We start from the raw sequence: 25,135 nt of genomic DNA, 5'->3' as shown, positions 1-25,135 counted from the left end.
CTATATTTGGCTGATTCCCAATTTACACTCCAACTATTACCTCTCTCCTGACTCCACTGAGTTCTGAATGCTCTCTCCCTTTAAATCAAATATCTAGCAGGCCTGTCTCCTCAGCCTCCACAGTGTATTCCAGATGTGACCCTCTTTGGTCACTTCCACCAATGACCCCTTGTCCACTCATGGTCATCTCTTGTCTAGATCTAGGCTACATAGGAGCCTTCTGCATCGCTTCTCTCTTTTAGTTTTCACTTTGCTGTAATCTGTTCTTCAACCAACAGCCCGAGTAATATTTTAAAACCATCCATCTCATTAAAATCCTCCTATGACTTCTGCTTCCTATTTAGATATTATTCAAATCTTCGTCAACAGAGAACAAGGTTCTCCAACTGTGTTGCTCACAACGTCCTTTCTCTCTTTTCTGGAGGCGTGGACTTTCTTCCTGTCCTTCAAACATATCAAGTTTCTCATTTTGGGAAGGTTGCACTTGCTGTTCTTTTCTGTAATAATCTGCTTCTGGGCCTGACTGTCAGGGCTGCAGCTTTTCATGAAAATCTCAGATCAAAATTTGCTTTCCTAGATAATATTTTCTTAAATGCACCAAATGAAATTAACCAACTACATACATAACCATATCACATCCCTGGTTGATTTTTTTCATACTATTTTACATAATCTTATATATTTATTTACTATAAAGACAAGGAATTGTACCTTTATGTATTTCCAGTATTTGGAACAGTGCCCAGTACATACTTATGGAATTGATAAATTAGTACATTTCATTTCTTTGAACATATCACAGAACTTGGTTGGGCCTATCATGAAGCATTAATGTTAAATAAATATTTAACCAGATTTATTTTCACCAAAGAACAGATCTAACATTTAATTTCTGCCTTGACTATATTGTGCATATGCCCTATTGGACAAAGTTGATAGAAAAATAGATACAAATGCATTGTCTGATGCAATTTTAATTTAGAAGATGTCAGTCTTACCTAATTTCATAATTATTAAGTTGCTTGATTGCATTCTTGGCTTCCAATTTATTTGAGAATGTTACAAATGCATATCCTCTATTGTTGCCATTAAAATCCATCATCATTCTCATTTCATAAATTTTACCAATCTATAAGTGATAGAAACAGAAAATTCACATTGATATACTTGTACTTCTAAATAAACATGTGCACATGTGTGCACGCGCGCATACACACCCACTTAATATTTTCTGAATTCCGCCTCCTGCCAGTGTTTGGTATTTGCATCTCATGTGGAATGGTTTACATATTTTTATGCTTTGTTGAGATTAATTATGTGACTCATGGGAAAAGTCAAGTTAAATAAAGAAAATATATACAAGTGGCATTTCAGCCTGAGTTAACCAAATATGTTTTGACAGAGCAAATGACCTTAGATCACACTATTATCTGGAGATTTATGCAATGTTTTAGGAATCTAAAATCTCATTTGTCATCAGAAGTACAATTTCTTAAAAGATTTGTACATGGCTTCTAATTTAGCTCCTGAGGTCTTCATAGTTTGACCTTTATTTGATCATACTCTATCATTGATATTTAAAACAAAGACTAGGAACACTCATTTGGGATCTTGCTAAACTATATGGCTACAGTATTTCCTCCTGCCATGACATCAGTATAAACACAGGTGAGTTTCAGAGGATGGTCTGGCCAGTGCTGTGATTTTCTCAGTGTGTGGGCTGAAAGCAAATGCTAATCTCAATATAGCTGACATCAGACTAGTACCTCCATACCAGAAGAGTATTCACTCTGCCCCTGGCTACAGCTCTTCTGCTTGCCCATGTTCTACTCCTTCCTGCACCCCAAGTGTTCTCTAGCCACCCAGACTCAGAAGTTCATTCTCATGGGCTGCTCTAACAAGGGTGATCCAAATAGATGTGGGCATGTGTGTAGAGAAGTGTTATGAAGAGCACAGACCATCACATTAGTGGTTGGTGGCTCCTCTGCTTAGTCTCACGCTGCCCCACTAAAGTACTCAGTGATGAACATATATTTTTTCCTTCTGTTCTTTCTAGAGAAAAACATGAGCATGTTTCATCTGTGTTTCAGATCTTTTGAGATGCTCATTTTCAGTTTAAGAATATAAAATTCTTACAGGGTTAGGTGCTCATAATTTGTCTATATGCCAACTGGGATTGTATACATAAAATTAAGTGTGATTTTGAATCTGAGGTTGAATTACACATACATGTATGTTGTACACACACACACAATTGATTTTGGCATTCATAGGAAAAATTAAATTCTCATATTTACTAAATTTTCCTGAAATATAGTTGCTGCTAAAAGCTGCTTGGTAAATTATTAAAATAAATTTTAATTTTGTATTTTCCCTTTAATCTTGAGTTTACCAACAAAATATAATTTGGAATCAAAACTGAGAAAAATTTATGTCTTAGTAGTTACATAATGACATGGAGAAACCCTATTTTTATCTTATTGATATTCATTTCATTAATAAGAAATTCAGACTTTTAGAAAGAAACTTTTATTCTGAGTTAATATGTACAGGTATGTTTGAGCTATGAAAAACATATACAATGTTGTTATGTGAAAATGCTACACTTATAAAATATATTAAAATGTCAAGTTGGAGCAATAACATTTTAGATAGACTGTTGTAGTAGTTTTCTGGTTTGATAGACACATTGATGTCAGATAGTCATATCGTGGATGGATTGGGGACAAGATAAAAATCTGAGAGCCATCAGCAATGATAGTTTCTATAAGTAACAGGACAAAGAGCTGAGTCAAGGAGGGATAGTCACTAATGGCTAGAAAGGCTTTAACTTTGTCAAAGAATGGCAATTAGAGGAGAAACCAAGCTGGGTGTGGTAGTGCACACTTGTAATCCCAGCAGCTTGGGAGGCTGAGACAGGAGGATCATAAGTTCAAAGCCAGCCTCAGCAAAACTAAGGTGCTATGCAGCTCAGTGAGACCCTGTCTCTAAATAAAATGCAAAATAAGGCTGGGGATGTGGCTCAGTGGTGGGTATCCGTGAGTTCAATCCCAGTACAAAAAAATAAAAGAAGCCTTCACTGACCAGGAAGGATATGAGCAAAAGCAATGCAAAGTAAGTAGTATTTTCCCTTTGAAAGATAAGAAGAGGTAAATATTATATTTGGACTCACTTTTTCACATAATGGGATAAGTTCATCCTCAAAAAGGTCTCGGGGAAGTTTTCCAATAAAGATTTCACAGCCTCTTTCTGGGGGTGCAGCATCCCAACCAGGTGGAGGGCCACCATATTTTCTTTGTCCATTTTCCTGCAAATTCAGGGGGATGTATATGAAGGAGAGAAGAAAACAATAAAATCTTTAGTTTCATTTCCTTAATTTCATTTAAAAAAATCATTCACAATAAGGAACATATTTATCATTCTCAGGTAATAATATTTGACTAGTTGGAGGGCCAAAGGTAAAGTTTCTCTCTTTTCTAAAAAAATATTTAATTTTTTTTAGTTGCAGTTGGACACTTTACTTCTATTTCATTTATTTATTTTTATGTGGTGCTGAGAATTGAACCCAGGGTCCCGTGCATGCGAGGCCAGCACTCTACTGCTGAGCCACAAACCTAGCCCCTGAAGTGAATTATGTGAATTATAATACCATGGTTTGTGCTTCAGAGATTTGCTTGAGATAAGCATTGTTAAAAGTTGTAAAGTGCTGGAAAAATATATTTTAAAAAATTATTATGGCAAGAATATCTAGCATTGATATCTTAACAACTTAAGGAATTATTATTTTTCCTATTGTTATGTACTCACCAAAAATCTGATTACCAAATGAGCTGACTATATTCAGGACTCTGATTTAACGTTAATGGCTATGTAGGGTGGTAGCAAAGGTCCTGGAATTACTTCTTGGCTCCACTGCTCACTGGGTGTGGTACCTTCACAAATGACTTAACTCCTCTAGACCTCAGTTTTCTTACAGGTAAGATGGAGGTAATATCAGCTTTTGGTTGGAGGAGACAATTCATCAATATGCATGATATGACTGTGATATGTGCTTAACAGTTATTAATTCTTTTTTGCCTTCTTGGATTTGGGTCGCTTCCTAACTTAAGATTTACATTTGGAGAGGTGCATTGACTAATTTGGAGGGTAGCTAGTGAGGGATTTGAATCTGCTTTCAAAGCTGATAACATTCTAAGAAGTTTTTACTAATGTTGGCTCTTTATGTGGTGAATAATGATATTCTCAGCTCAAACTGAATTAACTACTACTACTTCTTCTTTTAAAAATTATTTTGGGGAGGAGTAATGTGGTGTTTTTCTGCAGTGCTATCTTTGTTTTTCTAGAGGTTAAAGACCAAAGGAAAGTATGGGCCTAATCCACTGCTATTGATCTGTAATAGTTCATTTGCTGGGGAAAGATAAACAAATTACTTTGCACTTTGGCACAGTTAGAGCTCAGGTCATTACATTTTATTGTGATTTTTGGAAAAAGGAAAATATAAGGGACCAAATGTCAACATTCTACGAACTTCACAATTAATATTTTAGGATGTTTTATACTATAAGATGATACATGTTGTTAGAGAAAAAATAGTAATGTATAAAAGAAAAAGAAAAATGCCCCAATGTATCATTTTATTCCTCATGAGAAATAGTTACTATTAAAAACTTCAGTCTGCTCTTCCAAATATTTTTCTATCTATAATTTTAAATTATGTTAGTTTTTTAAAGACATTGTTTTTTGTGATAGCTGTTGTGTCCCCAAGTCACTCTGAGATTGCAACACATTGCCTTTCTAAAAACACAAAAAAATTTCTGAAATTCCAAATATATCAAACCTTAAGAAATTTGGAAAAGGGATTTTTCAGAGGGTTGCTGTAGGGATTAAACATAACAATCTACTGTAAGTACCTATTAGATAAACTATTAATTGTGACAAGACCCCTGAATTATGATCTTATTCACTGAATAAATATCTATTGAATTAAAAAAATTAGTATAAAACAGATTTTAGTATCTCTGTTAAACATTTACACCAACTTGACTCTTTCTTAATTATTAATAAGTACTAGGAATTGAACCCAGGGAAACTTAAACACTGAGCCACATCCCAACCCTTTAAAAAAAATTTTTTTTTTTAAATTTTGAGACAGGGTCTCTAAATTGCTTAGGGCTTCACTAAGTTGCTCAGGCTGACTTTGAATTAGCAATCCTCCTGCCTCGACCTCTCTAGACACTGGCATTACAGGCTGAGCCACCACACCTGGCTTTCTTAATTATTTTGTAAAGTTTGCACAAAGGCTGTTTGGATCACAGAATTTACATGATGTCTGTGGTCAAGACCCTTTTTAGATTCTTGATAATATAACCATCTTGCTTTAAATAATATGAAAGGTTGATAGATGAATGTTCCATCTTGCCTTGATATTTCTTGTTTCAGGCAATTGGATACTTTTCATTTTACTGAATACTTAAAAATTTGACTATAGAATTCTTGTAATTTTTTCCTGACCCTATATTCTTACAGGAGTACCCAGTACTCCTTGTAAGAAAGTGAAACTGTGGTGTCACTGACAAATCTAAGAATTTAAGAAGTATTTCATGCTTTTAGTATTTCATGCACTTAAGCATTTAGTGCTCTCAATAGAAATATGACATTGGTAGAGATATTGAAGGTTTTAGTCATTGATTTTCTTATTCTCTAACAAATACCTACATAGTACATATTATATGCTAGATGGTGATCTAATTCTCAGAACAATGTCATGGGTTAGTGATGTTTTTTCACCCTAATTTACAGAAAGCATGAATTCCATAGAGCAACTTGCTGAGCTAACATGGTTATGAGGTAGAAAAGCCAGGATTTGGACCTGGGAAGTAAGCCTGGGTTTATTAACTTAATGTTGCTGCCTTGACATAGGGAAGCCTGAGCCTTACCACACATGCATACATTAAAGTAATCCTTATTTATGAAAAAGTTTGTCATGTTATTAAATAGCAAACTCTCTGCTGCATTTAAAATCCTTTCCAATTTTCAATCATCTTAAAACACCAAATTTTGGGGAGAACATCTTCCAGAGAGGCCTGTTTATTGCCAATCACAGTTCTGCCTGGGCCATGTCTTTCCACTTGACTAATGATAATGCCTTTTGTGTTCATTTCTGTATATCTTAGATGTCTATAACATTCAAGAGATCATTGTAATAAATTTAATATAAATTTGGCAGTATTTCTACCTGTTAAGTTGAAGAAATCAACCCCTCGTCCCATGAGAGTAGAGTGGCTCTTTCAGAATTTCTGATTTGATACGCTTTATCTGATAGTTTGAAAACAGGCAACCAACAGATAGACATTTCTAATTTTGCCTTCAACTTTCTTGTTATAATTGCTAAAATTGTCACCAAGCTATTTTCTCTCTCTGTATGTGTATGTGTGTGTGTATACATACATACACACATACACATATATATATATATATATATATATATATATAGTATTTTGTATGTATGTGTATATATATATATTTTTTTTGGTGGGGGGGCTTGAGATTGAACCCAGGGCTTAGTGCATGCAAGCACTATACCAACTGAACTATATCCCTAGCCCTATTTTGTACATATTATGGATGTAAGAGGATTCATTTGTTTATGAGCTAAGATGGTTAAGAAAGTTTATTAATTGTGTTTCTGTGGTTTCTACACACACTTGAAAAAAATTCTCCAAGAATAGTCTTTGGTATTGCAAACAGTCTGACTGTCCCAGAGATGCTCTAAGTTCATGAAGTGGAGGAGATGTGCTTGCTGAGCCAACCAGTGGGTTGGAATGCGCCAGTAGTTAGAAGTTCAGAACTATTTAAGACAGGCCTTGGGATTTAGTCATGGGGTTAGAATAGCTGTCCGTTACTCAGAAAGGACAGTTCGGGTTCTGGTTTGCTGGTATTGCAGGCCCTATTTTTATAGTTGAAGAGTTTAAAATAGATAAAGCCCAATTATAACTGCTCTTTTCCCTCCCGGCTGATATCATTCTTATGGGATGTGATCTCCCAAGCAGCCTGAATGTATTAATAGTTCAAAGGAAAATATAGAATTTTTTTTAAATGAAAAGATGTTTATTAAACTCTGGGAACTTTTACTTTTCCAATCAAAGACTTAGAAATTTGTTTTTCTCGTTAATCACATATACATAATTCAACTGTGTAAATTAAAAATTGAGGACCCAATTCTAACTATAAATCCAGTGGCTTTATTTTAAACATTGGGTGTTGAGACTACCCGGTAACTCAGTTTGCATGTCAAGAGTATTTGGAAATCCTTCCTGTCACAGATATTTCAAATCCTTCTTAACAGAGTCATGGAGTCTTAAAGATATTATGGCTACCATCTTCTTGACCTTCAGTAAAAGCAGACAGCCTTCTTCAATAGATCATTCTGGGCAATAAGCCTTAGAATGAAAATTGAAAATGCTGAATTCATTTGGCCACCAATCATGTGAATTTATATATATATATATATATATATTTGGGGAATCTGTGCAAAACCTCTTTCTCCTGCAGAATTTTGAATTGACAGATACTTGCTTTTCCAACTTCTCTTGAAAAAACTGGGATGACCCTGGATTTACAGTAAAATTAAATTAAATTCTGGTTCCGAAATCACAGTGGTGGAAACTTCAGTGTTGAGCATTCTGCAATGGTGGATACATTTTCTTATAAAAATTTGTGATGTGTTTGGAGGTTTCATTCCTAAAAGCTCACTCATGAATCTTGTTTTCTAAGTTCAAAATTGCTATAATCCAATATCCTTTTAATAAACTGTTTCTCCTTACTTAGCCAAGACTATATTTTGTTATTTGCACTTAAAATTAACAGCAGCAAAACAACAGCTAAACCTGGTTAATCAGGCACTGTGCTAAGTGTTCTATATATATTAACTTAAATAATTTTCTCAACAAACCCAGGAGGATAAGGAACTGAAGGCATAGAATTCATCCAAATTAATACAAGCAGTAAGCAGCAGAGACAAAATCTGAATCCTAGGACCATGTTTGTCATCAAGATATTTCTGCTTTTCGGTTCTCGATTAAGCCCATATACTCATTTTATAGATGAGGAAACTCAGAGACATTACATGAATTGTCCAAAGACAAAGTGGTTTAATTTATTGCAGAAAACACTAGAATAAGGGTTCCATGATTCTCGGGTGAACTTCATAGTGTATTTAGTATTCAAAAGTTGTGAAGACTTTTCTTCTTAGGCTTTCCAGCCTCATGATTCTACATGCTGTGTGTTATTGCCGGCTTCACCAGTTATGGAGACCAGAGAGTAGCTTCCTCATACATGATTTCATTCACAAACTGGAAGGCTATTAATTGATGAACCCTCATTCAATCTGTTTTCTGACTAATAATTTTGATTCTTTTAATGGATCTTTGCAGATTTGATATTATAAATCTGTAATCATCTTAGTGGTTCTCTTTGGTTCTTTATATTTTTCTTTCTCTCCAAGAGGGAAGTATTTGCATATTTTTCCTAACTAAACTGCTTTCAGATGTTCTTCTATCCATTTTCCAATTGACTGGGTTTGTATTTGCTGCTGTTCCTGGCCAATTTATCCACACTGGGTGGCATTTCTAGATTTCTCTGCTTGTCATCCTCAAGACAGTGGTTTTGTGTAAAATTGCTATGGGTAGTTCTCAGAGTTGAGACCAATACATTAAGAACATCTGTCCAGATTGTGTCTATTGTGGTTCCTGAGTTTATACTAGGGGTTTCCACTTGTTAATTTGTGAGATTGACTAAAACTTTTATAAGACATGATTTCAATTACATTCCATTTATATCCAGATCCCTCATGATATGATGGGGTCTAAAACAAGTCTAATGGGCCTTACATAAAATCTACTGAAAAGACCCTCTAGATGTGATTTTTACATTGAGTCTTATGGAGTTTTTGTTGCCTGGAAAGAACAGACAGTGCCAAAGGGAATATTCATTTCATTGATTCTATATAAAGGATAATTCTCTGTTTTGTGCCATTTGTTCATTTTCATATCTCGTTAAGAATGGTGACATCATGGTGGCAAAATCTATTTTTAGACTGGGAACTTTTAGTGGGCATAATTTATGTGACTTACATTTTTATATGTTCAGGAAGTTGGTGTTACTCTTAATAGCTATTTTCTATAATCCTTACAAGGCATACGCAATATGAATGCCAGATATTATCCTAAGAATAGACAATTTAAGTTCTGTTGCCTAGGTAAACAGTCCTAATTTCATCCTTTTAGTTGTTTCATGAAAGTGAAAAATCAGGTTTTTTTTTTTTTTGGTCAAATTGACACATTTAATAATAGCATATTTTAATGATTTTGTTGTACCTTTAAAGATTATGTATTACAAACCACCCCTTAGAGATTCTGTACATCAATATTTGAAGCATTCACAAACAAGCAGGCTTTTTAAAATGACTTGTGTTTTATGAAGCTTTTTATAATGTAAGTTTTTGCCATTCATATGGGATATTAAATTCAAGAATACATGAAATTGAAGTCAGAAAACAATGACATGTATATTAGTTTTTTTTTTTGAGCCTCATGAATGAATTTCTTTCTTTTTTTTTAAATTTTATTGGTTAAATGGAGGGAAAATAAAATACCAGCTCACTACTAAGACTCTCTTCTGGGGCTGGGGCTGTAGCTCAGTAGTAGAGCACTTTTCTAGTACATGTGAGGCACTGGATTTGATCCTCAGCATCACATAAAAATAAATCAATAAAATAAGGTATTGTGTTCATTTACAATTAAATATATATATGACTCCCTACTTATGTTTTGCAGTGAGGTTTGCATGATGATGGACCATGGAACACATTTTCTTCCAGAGGCCAGGAGTTGCTGTGCTCATGCTCACCTCTGGCTCTGCACATGTGTTTTGACACAGTGTTCTGTGTACAGGAGCCTCTAATGTGCACTTAAGAAATCACTCAGTGATAGCTTTAGTGATGTGTTCATTCTTTGGGGGTTTGGAAATGTATTATTTATCAAATAGGCCCATCTAACTTTTTATTTACTTACAGATACAGCTTGTCTTTTTGGATTAACTAATACTATTAAAGCAGCTGAAGATCCCACTAGGTTATGTAAAAGTGTCCACATGTGGATAAAGACATAAGAAGGAACATCTGGTTTAGATGATTGCTGTCCTGTCTTTTCCCACTTCAACATCTGCCAAGGGTAAGCTCATCCACTGCACTTGGATTTGGGCATGCAAGGAATTTCATATAGTCATTATTCTCTTTATCATACACCCGTGAATTTTAATTTTTCACAAGCTGAGGGACTTGGCAAGGCACTCAATCCTTTCTTTCATTTCTTCATCTATAAATAAAAGTGGTGTTTACTAGGCAGTTGCAAGAGTTCTGTGGGGTGCTAGGATGCTCATGAAATTGAGGCTGACTTTGATGCCATATTTAAATGCAGAAAAATGTTCATAGGATGTTTTATGAGTTAATCCATGGAAGCCTTAAAGGTAATGTATTGGAATTTAAAAAATTAGTATATCTCTGGTTGAAAATACATAAGTACTTGACATCTATTCTATTAATTACTTAACAACTTCCTTTGCATTGATTCACTATTGAAGAAACTTATACTACATTTTATATATGTATATATGTGTATGTATACGTATATAATGACATATGTGAGTACACTATAGGATTAATACATATTATAGGATATATATACATTATATAGATAGAGAATATCTATATCATTATCATTTATCACAAATGAAAGGTAATTTTTATTTAAAAGGTAATTATTATTTATCAAATAGGCCCATCTAACTTTTTATTTACTTACTGATACAGTTTGCTTGTTTGGATTAACTAATTCTATTAAAGCAGCTGAAGATTCCATTATTTTCTTACAGATACAGTTATGAAAGAGGAAAATCATGATCAGCTTCTAGCTAGGCACTGTCATCTACTAAAAGATCTGAGTCCTTGTCCTACACTGTTTGTTTAAAAAGATCAGCAGAGGTTGGGGGAGTGTTCAAGACATGACTCCATCAGCTAACTTTTCTCATCAGAAAGCCTGAAGGAGGATTTAGAGTGGAATAATTCCTTAATATATGCTTCAGGGTGGCTTAATGCTTGACAGTATACCACTTAACATCATCTCAGTTCTCTGTGCAGCACATCTGAAATAATGTTATAAAGGATTACAGACACTGAAGTCCTATAAACAGGATGACACAGCTCATGATCTCAATAATTTCTGTCTAGCTATGTTTGAAAGCTGTCTTTGCATCTTATCATGGTTCCAAAGATGAAGTCACTTATTTTTGGTTGCTGATCAGAAATAACAAATAGATATCACTTAGAAACATCTTGAAGTTGCCTGAGAGTACAGTCTGAACCTCCTGTCCATGCTTCTTCATATTTGGGTCATGAGGTTTATATTAGTTTCTGATCTGATAAATGGGAAATCTTTATGCTAGAAGTTTAAGGGACAGTTTGCAAAGATTTTGAATTGTACACTGAAGATTTTATATACCAACGCTCTATTAGGCTGTCTATTTGAAAATAGCTTCTAATACATACTTCTAGGGATGATGAAATACACAAAAATATTAGGCACAGACATTCTCCTTAATGGCATCCTTCATTGGGGGTCTTCTACACTACACTCTGGCTAGAAAAAAAGCTAGGTTTCTTCTGAGCTTTAAAATAAAGTTGGCCTACGGGTAGCCAGAGTGATAAGCTTAGGGAAGCATGAGTCTGTGATGATGTACTGGTCCCATCCTGTTCTCAGGCTTATTGCCACCTATTTAAAGAACTGGTATCCATGTACTTGGTGAATGACCTAAGTCTTTGGATAGCAGGGATGTGATCATGTGGTGAGAACAAGCCGTAGAAGAAAAAGGACCCAGAAGCTATATTTTGCCATGAAGTCAAATTCCTATTTCTGTTCCTAAATTTTTTGTGTGTGTGCAGTGGTTAGAAAAAACTGTCAGTGTCACAGTGTTTTTCCATCAGCTTTTCTCTGGATGAGTTCAGATGAAACCAGTTAGTAAACTCGGGGTCCTAAAGTTACTTATTGGTTTCATTGTATTAGTTATGGACTCTTGTTGAATTGATTTATTTATGACTATTTAATGATATTGTCTTTTTTATAGTTTTTTTTTTTAATTTAAAGTGTATTTTGTCTGATAAATGTATAGCTACTCCCTGTGTATTTGCATGGAATATCTTTTGCCATCCCTTCACTTTGAGTTCACGTGTATCCTTACACATGAAGAGAGTCTGTTGTAGGCAGCATATGGCTGGGTTATGTTTTCTCTTATCCACTCATCCATGCTGTATCTTTTAATTGGAGAACCTAATTCATCTACCTCGAAGGCCATTATGGATGGGTAAAGATATACTACTGCCATTTTGTCAGGGTTTTTTTTCTGGTTATTTTGTAGATCCATTATTCCCTTTTTCCTCTTTCACTGTCTCCTTTTTGGTTACGTTATTTTCTCTCACAGTATGTTTTGATTTCTTTGCTTTAAAAAAGGATATTACAGTTTTTTGCTTCATGGTTACCATGAGGCTTACAAACAACATCTTGTAGTTATGACAGGTTATTTTAAACTGATAAGAAGTTAACTCTGATTATGTAAAAAGGGAGAAAGGGAGAAAGAAGAAAGAAAAAAAACTACTTTTTTTTGTTTGTGTGAAAGATACTGGGGATTGAGCCCAGAGTCTGGCACATGCTAGGAAAGGGCTATACCCTGGACCATGCCCCCAGCCTTTTAAATTTTATGCTATGGCATCTCACTTAGTTGATGATCTACTGGTCCCGTCCTGTTCTCAGGCTTATTGCTGAACTTGAATTTATGACCCTTTTGCCTTAGTTTCCCAAGTGACTGGAATTACAGATGTGCTCCACCAGGCCCAGTTGAAACTTCTATTCTTTAACCCTTACCCCCATTTTGAATTTTCAATGTCACAAATTATTATATTTGTTATTATTTTAATAGTTTTGTCTTTTACTCTTCATACTAAAGATATTAGTGGTTTACATATCATGATTATAGTATTAGAGTATTCTGAATTTGTCTGGATCCTTATTTTACCAGTGAAGTTTTATCCCTTTACTCATTAGTGTTCTTTTCTTTTGTCTTTTCAGAATTCCCTTTAACAAGGTGGCGAAGAATTCCCCAAGTTTTGCTTTTTCCTTTTCATTTCTGAAGGATAGTTTTGCTGGATATCGTATTCATTATAGGTGGGTTGTTTTTTTTCCTTCAGAATTTTGAATATATTATCTCATTCCCTCCTGGTTTGTAAGGTGTCTGCTGTGAAGTCTGCAGCGAGGCATACTGAAACTCCCTTATATTTTATTTGCTTTTTTTCCTGTAGCTACTTTCCAGGAACCTCTCTTTGTCTTTGACCTTTGACAGTTTGATAGGCCCAATTAAAATTACTAGTGTATATTATACCAGACTAGAGAAGGGTAGTTAATTTAGGTGGGATTACCTTTACCATCAGAAGGGGATTGGTATTCTAACCAGACCTATGTTGATGTAAGGCTATCCTCTGTACCTTATGGCTTGTAGGTATTTGTTAAAGAGTTGAACAAATTAGAATCAAAACACAGTTGCACTGAAACTCTGTATAAGAGAGAGTGCCTCTGAAGCAAAGTTTGAGGGATGGAAATTAAAGAATGTATTTTGTTCTTAGCTTGAGGGGACTGATCCCAAGAGTAGACGAAGCCCACTTAAAGTCTCTTCTTTATCTGTTGTAATCTCTCTAGGTCTTTGAAATTAAGATTCATAAAAATCTTTACTTCACCAAGATCAAGCATTTTACAAATACTTTGGTGAAGGAGTGGTCCCCTCTGATGCATACTATCTTCTTGACTGCAAGGTTTGCTTTTGTTCTGTAAATCTCAGCTTCAATGCCATCTTTTCTGAAGAAGGTCACCTGACATGTGCTGTCACACAACCTGGTTGATGATGTTCCAGTATTTATTACCTACAATTATTTTATTTATTTGTTTACTTTCTGTCTTCCATATGAGAATAATCTCCACGAAGGCAGAAACCATGTTTTTCTTTGGAGAGTCAATAAATGAGTTAATAAATGAATGATTGAGGGCTGGTTCACTAGTTGGTGTGGATGTATAGGACAGGAGGGATACACTTACTTCTTTGAAGGAAGCTTAAAAACTTTTATAGAGCCTTATACAGAAAAGTATACTCATATTTTGTGTTACTTTTCTACATTGCTCATTTGAGGCTGACTTATGTTGCCATTTTAAATTTTAGATAAGTTAATTTTCATCTCATCGACTCTGTCCCCTTTGGGCCAGGCGATGTGTTTTATACTTCTGTACTCCCAAGAACTAGCACTAACACATTGGTTTCAATAATATAGAATAAGGAAACAAGCAGAAAAACAAAGTTAAAAAAAAAACAACCCTTGATGTTCATTTAGGGCAACCCTTGGTGCAATAATGCAATAGGAGCAGGATGTCATGGCACATACATACCTGTAAGCCCAGTGATTTGAGAGGCTGAGGCTGGAAGATCAGAAGTTTAAGGACAGCCTCAGCAACTCAGCAACAAGACCCTAAGCAACTTAGAGAGACTCTGTCTCAAAATAAAAAGGGCTGGGGTTGTAGATCAGTGGTAAAGTGCCCCTGGGTTTAATCCCCAGAACAAAAATAAATAAATAGAAGAATGCAATTCTCATAGTTCATAAACATTGACTGGGTTACAATAATTTTTAGAAAATAGATTATAAAATAGCATACTTGAACAAGTAATGCTAATATACACTGTATTTTAAATCATGTAAATTATATATGATGATAATCCTGAGTCTACTTTTAAAAAGTACTCAAACTACTTGAGGGTGATATTTATTAGACATGAATTTACTAGTAGTAGAACTAAAATTAATGTAAACTGACCCCACATTGGGTCCAAAGTTTTCTGAATGTGCTCATTGGTGAGTATGTACTTTCTTGGGTCTAAGGAGAAAATCTCAGGCAGAGGAAGCATCACATACCTGAGTTTATGACCCACTCCATTAATTCATTCTTGTGACAAGGACCATCATAATGTGATTTTTTTCTTTGATTCTCAAAGAAACATATACTAGCTTTAGAAAGACTAGAAAGTGTAATTGGGAGTTAAAAATTAGGAAAAAAATAAACCCATACAAATAATCCATACCCAGAGACAAAAGCTGTTTATGTGTTAATGTTGTATAGCGCAATACCCAAGTATTTCTATATGGCATACTGCAACTATAAAGTTTACACTTGCACTTGTCAATTTTATATGATTTTTATCAATACTATTTATCATCAATGCCTACTATATACAGGGTTCTGTTTTAAGTTTCTTTTATTTTATAAATTACTTTGATAAAAATTCTCAGCTATCAATATTCAAAGATATTCAATTATTTAAAAAATCACAAAACATGCTTTTAAATCCTCAAAAGCACATATTATTATATCAGTTGCCATGTAAAGGGTTATCTCATATTATTAAGTAACTTGAAAAATCTATTTTTGATAGCTATATTTGTCCTGCTAGTGATGAGAAGACAACGTTGTCACCCTGTTTTTGAATTCTTGTGTTGGAAGAATCTAACATTTAGTATCAGAGACTGTGAAGATACAGCCCAAGTAAATCTACCATGCCGTCACTTAGCAAATACCACAAAATTCTAAAACCATTACCTTCGGGGTATGCTCCTTGAATTGTATTAAGATATTTCTTCATTTTTGTATGGAATTGTTTTAAAAAGTAAATCTGGTTCTCAAAAAAAAAAAAAAAAAAAAGGAAAACCTGATGTTGCTGTTGCTGTCTTTATTTGATAATCATAATAGTCTTTGCCATAATCCAGAGTAGGAAGAACACTAAAAGATTTTTCCTAAGTCACCCAGTTTAAGGCTATGTCTTTACACATGTCTGGTTCACTTCTTCAACCAAATAGTTCAGTCTGCTGACTCTGCTGACTAATAACCAGATTCAGAAGATATTAGAACCACAGATTTATGCCCAGTGGAGGTGTGGAGGACTTTGGGGAAATTAAGGCCTAAAGTAGTTAAATCCCTTGCTCAAGGTCATACAACTTGTATACAGTAGGGAACACATTAGATTATAGGCCTTCTGATTTGAAAATTTGAGTGATTTTCCACATTTTGCAGCTAATATCAGGAGGTATTTTTCAATTCACTTGAAACTAATTGCATTTGTATTTACATTTTGATTAGAGGTTGTAAGTCTAAATAATGAGGATTTAGAATTTTAGGCTTTCATGTTACTGGAGAACTTCTGATCCAATAGTCATTCTGTTAACGAATATTACCTAAAAGTAAATCACGCTACAAAGTTAAGGAGTGTTACTTAGGATTTGTTAAAAAGATTAAAAAAATTTTTTTTCCATGGCTGACTTTATTTAAGTCAAAGGAGAAGCTGATGTTTCTTGTTCCCAAACCATAAAAGTCATGTTATTTTTAAATCATTGGTAAACTTTAAATATTTTTATTTCTAAAGTTAATGTGCTTCCATATAATGAATGATTAAAATATTTATTCAGCTTTCCTAAAAGGAAACTTTATAAGTGATAGGGGAAGCTCTGTAGATTTTTATAGTCTATAACTTTTTTTTTTTTTTAACTTTTAAAAACCTCTGCTCAGGTATAATTAGTTGAAAAGAGGGTTGCTTCTGCCTTGTACAAACAGGATTTTTTTGAGTCTACACAAAGATGTTTGGAAGCAACTGCTGTTAATGTTGAGTCTCACTTTCCCTGCACAGTAGAGGTTGGTGGGGAAGGGTGTCCCTCCCTTTGCCTATACTAGGGAAAAAGTGTTAAGAAAAGCACTGGATATTTGCCTTTGCATCTGGGGAACACACCAGGTTGTGTGGGAACACACACACTCCTGAGATATCTAAAGGTGAGCTGTCAGGTGGCCTAGTGCCCTGACATTGGCCAGGGGAGCTGGCTGCTTTAGTTTGCAGTTTCCTGGGTCAAAAATGAGTGAATGTTTTTAGGGAAGTGGAGTATGACTACCTGTGGAACCCCTCTGTTGTTCCTCTCCAAGAGTACTGCCTGGCGTCAAAAGGAGTTCAACACAAAGAGGCTGACCTGGGAAAAGTATGGCCAGGTGAAAGACTGTGACTGTGGGATGGAGGGCATCTCTGACAATCCTACAAAGCAGCCCACAACTTTCAATATCTTTCAGGGTCTCTCCTTTCTTCTCCTGTTGCTTTTCTCTCTCCCTTCTGTTCAACTCCAAGCCAGAAAACTCAGCAAATTGGCATTGGGAGCGTAAAGCATAAAGCAGGAAAATGGAAAAATCACCCTCCATCCTGATATATGTGGGAAAGAGAAATGGTGTTAAGATCATTCAGATGAAGAATGTAAATAACTTTGAGCATTGTAATACATATAATGAAGCATGTCATGATTTATAGAATTGGTCAAAACAAATTGTATATTTTGCAACTATCTGAGGAAAGAACATCTAATAAAAGGATACTGTTGCATATTTTATGGTTAGGCATGGATGATATTTATATTCATGATAGTACCTAGATTTGTTAAGTAGGAAAAGTGTGTGGATGAAAGACAAAAGCTGACTTAAAATACTTTGTCTTACTTTAAAAAGAACATTATTTATTCAACTAAATAATATATGTATCTAACAGGTTTGCTTTTCAGTGCAGCATAAGTTCTCTAGAGGAATTTATAATAGCAATGATAATATACAGACAATTCTTCATAACCAATGTCTATAAATACTGTCTTAAGATTGACATTTTTTATTTTAGTTAAAAATTGTTATTAGTGCATTATAGTTGTATCTAATATTGGGCTTCATTTGGACACAATGATGCATGCAATAGAATATAATTTTCTCCAATTCAGTCCCTAGGACTTTCCACTTTCTCTTCTCTTATCCCTCCTCTGGTTGCTTTCCTCTACTCTGCTAGTCCTTCTATTTATTTATATTTTTTAAATTATTGCATTATAGGTATTCATTAAGGTGAAATTCACTGTGGCATATTCCTTATGTACCTAGGATAGTTTGGTCAGGGCACAGGCAAAATTTAGTGTTATATATTCTAGGCTGGATGGGGAGGTATTCTGAGAAAAAAAAAACTGGAATAGGTAGGCTGCCAAAAGTTCATTTCTTGAACCCATATCCAGAAGTCCTCCTATATCTTCAGGGATCTCTCTGGAAACTAAGGCTAGTTCCCATGAAGTTCTCTTTTGCTGATTCCTGAAATACTAGTTTAGTTCTACTTTGCCAAGAATGGGAAATTCCCCTGGCCTTTTCATATTCTAAATTGTTTTTTTTTTTCAAAACTGTGATAGTCTGTTTGACTGTGGATACTGACTCTGTGTTTCAGTGACAAGATAAGGTTGAGTGGATAACCCAGAATAGAAGGCCTGTCACCTACCAGTCACCACAGAACTGAAAGGATGCACTTTTCTTGGCTTTCAGTAAAGGACACCCATGTGAAGAGTCACATGAGTTTACAGTTTGCATCTGAGGACTTCTAATGTTCCCACCACTGTGCAAATTCAGTGGCGAGTCTCAGCAGATGTCAAAAGAAGTTCCTACCTGGACCAAGCTATATCCTGTGCGCTGGACCAGGGCGCGGAGGGCTGCTTCCTTCTGGGTGCCGCTCAATCCATCCCCGGATTTGTGATTTGATTCCATTGAGAGTGATTATCAGCAAAAAATCAGGTTAATTAGGGTAGCTCACTGAAATCAAATTTAAGATAAATTAAGTAAATTACTGTTGCCAAGTCCAAACTTGTCCTTCTGATGAAGAACATCTTTAGGAAACATTCTCTACAAATAAGTCATTGAAGTCAAAGCAACTAACAGCCATACACAAACAAAGTAGGTGACTAAATTGGACTCATTAAGAATAGAGTGCTTTAGGGGCTGGGGTAGTAGCTCAGCGCGTTTGCCTAGCACATGCAAGGCCCTGGGTTCCATCCTCAGCACCACATAAAAAGAAATAAATAAAATAAATGTATTGTGTCCAACTTACAACTAAAAATAAATAAATATTAAATAAAAGAATAGGGTGCTTTAAAAGGTTCAGTATAGTTGAAACTTAGAAGGTGAAAATGTGTGGTACCCCTTCTCCTGTTAGTATGCAGGTCACTAATTCTCAATCCAGTTACCTTAGGATGTCACCAAATGGTCAAATACAAATGAGTTCACATCAATTAGAAGAATATGAAAATCTGGGCATGGTGTTGTATATTGTAATCCCAGCAACTTAGATGGCTAAGACAGGAGGATGGAAACTTTGAGGCCAGCCTCAGCAACTTTGCAAGACCTTATCTCAAAGACAGAAATAAAGAAGGCTGGGGATATGGCTCAGTGGTAAAGTGACCCTGGGTTCAATCCTCAGTACCAAAAAAAAAAAAAAAAAAGGAGAAAAAGAAGAATATGAAGTTTGGTTCTTATAGATGGGGGGAAGAGGGCATTGTGTCTACATCAAATCAGCAAAGACAGGACATCAAAATTCTGAGATTGAGCTTCATTTATCTATTGCACATGTTTCCTAAGACACTTGTCTACTTATTTTCCAAAGGTAAACTTTTAGAGGAAAGTGTGCTGGTGACAGATAGATGTACAGAAGCCACATATGGTACATGCCACAGAATGAAAATGTGGAATAGATTTTAACAAAACAAGAATAATGGATTTTTTGGAGGGTGTGTTGGAAGAGTGTACCAACACCTGGATCATTACAACATACACAACTCAACCCTTTGTATAATCTAGGAAATGATGAAAGTTTATATAGGTCATGTCTGTGTGCAATTTCAGATTTTGTTTTCTATAGTCCGTTTTGAACCCTATTCCAAACTTCATAGTTGTTACTCAAATTCACAGGTTTCCAGGACAAGAATAATGGCTATTCTGAAGGTTTCAAGCTGTAATGGAGTGAGGCTCTAGAGGTTCCTATGTACATAAGGTGGGCTAGAGTGTAGCAGCTCAATGAAGGTTTTATGCTGGGCTTTTACTCTGCTTAATGTGCTCTACGGCCCAGCATAGAGGAGATGTGTTTTACAATTATTTGAACCAAATGGAACCCTAATGTATTTGACTATAGGTTCTTTTGAAAAATTTTTATCAAACACACTGAGATTTCCTATATTATCATCATTTATAAAACAATATATAAACCATTAATAATATAGGAAACTGGGTCAAAATTTGAGTGACAGAAGAAAAAAGTGAAGCTTCAAGGAATTGTTACTAAAATTATTATCACTTAAGTAATAGAATAGTAATATCACTAGTATTAAGATTATCAATAGTAGCAATAATGCTATTGCTAATAATAATAGCAATAGATATTCTATTACTAAGGTGACTGAACAAAAAAGCCTACAAACTAATTCACAGGAATTATTTAGAACATAATATTTTCAACATACTTTAGGAAACCAAAGGGAAACATACAAAATTCCAGAGGAAGAATACTCATTATCTTTATAGGGACAGAACAATGTCATCCTCTGCAGATGAGTATGACCATTTCTTGCCTGTGACCTTTGTGATACTGTTGCTTACTCTTGCCCCAGGTCAACTCACCCATTCTTTTAAGAAGTATTTAGTTAGTTCTGTCTGTATGCTGGCTCCACTCCCTACCCAGCTTTAGGGCATTGTGTTTCATGGGCAGCCTGTTAACTCAATAAGTTAACATACCAGGTTCAGTGTCTACACTTTGCAAGTTTTTTTTTTCTTTTTTAAAAAATTTTTATTAGTTGTTCAAAACATTACATAGCTCTTGACATGTCATATTTCATACATTTGATTCAAGTGGATTATGAACTCCCATTTTTACCCCGTATACAGATTGCAGAATCATATCGGTTTTGAATCTTGCAAAGGACAGATTAGAATTTCTTTGTAATAGTAGTGATTTGATATAAATGTAACAACTTGGGTTGGGAAAAGTACCTTTATTGATACATTTAGAGTATAAGTACTTTTTCTATGGATTCTAAAATATAGTGTAAATTGAGACCTGCATTCAGTTTATAATCCTAAAATGCTGGTGAATACAGGCATAAGGATTTCTAGGAGACAATATAAACCTTAAAACAGATAAATAAAACTATGAAAATTTTTTGAACATTTATAAATAAAACTACCTTTAAGACAAATTCTAATTCTTACACTGTTTCCAAATATTACTAAATTGTTTTTTCATTGGACATTCTCAAACTCTCCGGCTGTGCTGATTTAACTTGCAAGAGAAGGAGGTGGTGGATGAGTGTATGTCTTACAGCCCTTTGAAGGCAAAGTCTACAGTCTTATGCCAGGTTACAGATTTACACTTTGCTGAACTTCATCTTTTCCATCAAAAGATAACAGTTCATGGTGACACAACAAATTTGCTTTTGCAAAACCTACCTTTCGTTTTTGTTAATAATTACTAAAGGTGATTAAAGTTATTTTGATATCAGAAAGGTCTTTTGATTACATATGAGTTCACTCTGAAGTTATTGAGACAAATTGTGTAACATTTGAATTTTGTCTCAAGTCATTGGAAATCAGGACATGGAAATAAAGTTCAGAATCTGCTAAAGAGGCACTTGAAGGGCTAGGGGTGTAGCTCAGTGGTAGAGTGCTTGCCTAGCATGAATGAGGCCTTGGATTCACTCCCCAGCACTGTAACAACAACCACAAAATAAAACAAGAAAACACTGGATATTCAGTTTGTATTCCTCCAAAATAACTCCCTCTCCCAATGTTGACCAAATCTAAGGGGTAAACTTGAATCACAGATAAATATTTTTTTAAGCAAGTCAAACTTTTGTGAAAAATCTTGGTCAATTTGAAATGAAGGTTTTGCAATACATTTTCTAATTCAGTGCTAGCTGTAAATTTTTAAGATCTGAGACTATTTTGAAATAGTAGTTCCCAATGTAATTTATTGAGGTAACAGCATCCAAACAAAACCTATCCATATGAGGCACTGGAGCTAGAAGAGAGCATTAACGTGTATCTATTACTTATTAATCAAAAAATTGCTAAGTGCCTACCATCTTCCAGGAATTTTGGAGACACTGAAGATGTAGCAGAGAATGAAACGGATCCCTCCCCCAAACTTCTCTGGGAGTTTTATAACAGGTGGGAGAAACAATAAGTGATAAGATCAATAAGTAAAATAGAGTGGTGGTATGATATTTTCTGAGGAGAAACAAAATAAAGTGTAGAAAAGGAATATTTACAATGTGTTTGTAGGTGGGGAACATTTAGAAAGTTTGTCCTAATAAAGTGAATTTGGGAAGAGATCTGGGTGAAGAAAGAGACTTATTGGATAGAACATTCTAGGCAGAGAAAGAGCCTAGTCAGAGTAAGGACAGGGGTGGGAACATGTTGATGGAATAACAGAGGCCAGTGTGATAGAGGATGAGGCTCAGTAAAAGGGAGAGAAGTAGGAGTATAGGTTAGAGAGAAAATCAGACCAGCTCATGGTAGATCCTATCAGTCCCAATAAGGACTTTGGCTTTGGCTCTTAGACAAGGATCACTGTGACTGTTGTGAATACATGGAAGGGAGTAGAACTGGGCTGGGAACAGTTCTATATTACAGAGAGGCAAGTAATGCAAATACAGAGTCTAGTCCTGATTTTATTTAAAATTTCACTGTTTCATTCATTATGAATTGCTTTTGCATTGGTTTAATTGAAAAGTATTGCCTTAATATATCATTTGTCTATATTACTGAGTTTTTGGGTGTTCCTTTAAATTTCATTCTGGAGATAAACATCTTATTTGCCTCACTTACCTCACTCTAGCTGGTGGAGATGGGAGAGAGAAGCAAGAGATATACCAGAAGCCATTGCTACATCTAGGAAAAAGATGAGAAGGGCTTGCACTGGTGTGGAGAGAGTGGTGACTGTGAAAAGTGGACACATTTTGGATATATTTTACGGACTGATTGGATGTGTTGTGTGGGAGGAAATGAGAATCCAGAATGACATTCAGTTTGGAAGGAAGAAAAGCAGGGGCTCCAGTTTGGGCGTGCTCATTTTAGTTCCTTGGAGAGGTACATGTGGATAAGTTGATGGCAGGTGGATATGAGTCTGCATTTCTGGGAGAGTCCCAGGAAGGTGAGGCTGACTGTGAGGTTATCCATGTAGAGGTGATATTTAAGCTGTAAAACTAGATGAGATCATCTAAGGACTGAGTGTAGAGAATAGATGAAAGACTGATCTCTGGAGTCCAATTTGTAGAAGTTGGCATGTAATAAGGAACTATCAAAGACAATTGAGTGAAATGGCAAAAAAAAAAAAAAGATAGGATAAGAACCAATTGAGTGAGATGGTCTGAAAGCCAAGTAATTTTGAGAACAAGTGATTGGCCAGCTGCACAAGTTCTACTAAGTCAAGGAGAAAAGGTCTGAATAGGAATCCAGACCCAGGAACTAGATTTTCAGGGTTTGCATCCTTATTGTGTTCCTTACTGAATTCTCCAGGCAGATTTCTTAACCTCTCTGTCTCAGTATCCTCAACTGAGGTAATCATAGTACCTCTCTCAGGGTTTCTTTGGATATTACATGAGTAATGAATTGAAGGGGTTTTGTAAGCGCCCCTGGCAGATGGGACATGACTGATTAGTGTTAGGCAAAAACATATGACACCAGAAAGAGGAGAAAGAGAGAGGCAATCTAGTCCCCAACTATACAAGGAGCACCTCAACTCTAAATCCAGAGACTCTGCAATAAGAAGTTGTGTGGATTTGAGGAAGAGCACTGTTATCTAGATGAGAAGAGAACAAACATCCAGAAAAATGGAAGTTGGATGGAGGAGAGTTTTAGTCAGCATTCCAGGAAAGAATCTTACATTCATACATCCTCCCTGGGCATCAGCATCTTCATCTGTGAAATGGGATAACAAGCTGTGGATGATACTGCCGTGGAGACAAAGGAGAAAACACCTGTGAAGCATTCAGTTTAGGTCTAGCATACAGCAAGTCCTCCAGCAGGACTGCATAACTCATGGCCATGTGACTTCCTGCTACTAACTCATTTTGGAGGACAGAGGCAGAATGGAGCTGAGTCTAGAAGGGGCCTCCTGGAGAGATCATCATTTCCTGGCATCATTTCCTTCCTTTTCCCTTCTCCATTGTTATTTTCATTCTAAAAATGGGGCAAAGGAGGAACCAGTCATGTGAAAAGCCAGAGGTCCCCTCTGTTACTGCCAACTTTTGGTCATCTGTGGTCAGGATCTTCCCATTCCTCTTTTCTTAGAGATTGAATTCTTGGTTTCAGAGTATGCTCATCACCAAACCTACGAGATGAACACGATCTCTTTTATTCTTCTGCTTCCATCCCAGGTAAAGCTCTCTGAGCCTCAATCTCGTTATATATAAAACTAAGATAACTATAGTTCCTACTTTATAGCTCTTTTGAAGACTAAATATTTACACATAAAATAACAATGGTTTTAGCATTTAATAACTGATGTTAGCTATTGTGTCATGCTGTTATCATAATTATTTACCTTTATGATAACACTATAACACTATCTATTCATTTATGGGGAGGATAAAAACCCAAGTTCTTATCATGAACACTGTCCCTCCAGCATTAGATTCTAGAGTCCCCTTCCAGTCATTCACATGCCCCTCATTCAGTGTTCCGTTCCTTCTTGTACCTTCAGCCTCTCTGTTTGAAATACTCTTTGCTTCCCAAGTCTCCCAATTTCACTGCTTGGCCTTATTCATCCTTTTAAATTTGATGTTTGCTCTGTGATGCTGTCTCTGACAGCCTCTGTGGATAACATTGTCAGTTCCTCAATGCTCTCAAGAAAGCCTGTACAGCCCTCTCTGGTTGCACACAGTGCTATAATTATTTGCTTCCATGTCTATCTTTCTCACTGAACTGTGAACTTGCTAAATGTGGTATCTATCTTGTACTCATTGTTGTTTACCCAAAAGGTTAAGATGGATGTTCCACTAAGTACTCCACAGACACTTGCAGGACACATGAAAGACTTTGAATCAGTAACTTTATAAATTACAGTGACTTGTGTTCACTCAGAAATAAAATTAACTTGAATCTAATGTCCTAAGACTTAT

The 25,135-nt window shown here is 35.4% G+C and overlaps 1 protein-coding gene across 4 annotated transcripts in view; it reads right to left on the bottom strand.

Moving 5' to 3' along the window:
• The window catches only part of A1cf (APOBEC1 complementation factor), a 75,082-nt gene that overhangs the window by 33,407 nt on the left and 16,540 nt on the right, over window positions 1-25,135 (bottom strand). For 3 of the 4 annotated variants that reach the window (XM_078042038.1, XM_021735870.3, XM_078042040.1), the window contains exons 2-4: window positions 18,636-18,779; window positions 3,173-3,307; window positions 999-1,129 (exon numbers count right to left, since the gene is read on the bottom strand). In XM_078042038.1, coding sequence (XP_077898164.1) covers window positions 999-1,129; window positions 3,173-3,307; window positions 18,636-18,734 — 365 coding nt within the window. In that variant the 5' untranslated portion in view covers window positions 18,735-18,779. The remainder of the gene's footprint in view (window positions 1-998; window positions 1,130-3,172; window positions 3,308-18,635; window positions 18,780-25,135) is intronic. The other variant, XM_078042048.1, reaches the window with a different exon arrangement.

Source organism: Ictidomys tridecemlineatus, chromosome 1 (assembly GCF_052094955.1).
Source record: "Ictidomys tridecemlineatus isolate mIctTri1 chromosome 1, mIctTri1.hap1, whole genome shotgun sequence".
Classification (NCBI taxonomy): Eukaryota; Metazoa; Chordata; class Mammalia; order Rodentia; family Sciuridae; genus Ictidomys; species Ictidomys tridecemlineatus.
The sequence above is the reverse complement of the archived record's forward strand: the minus strand, read 5'-3'. Positions and strand labels throughout refer to the sequence as shown.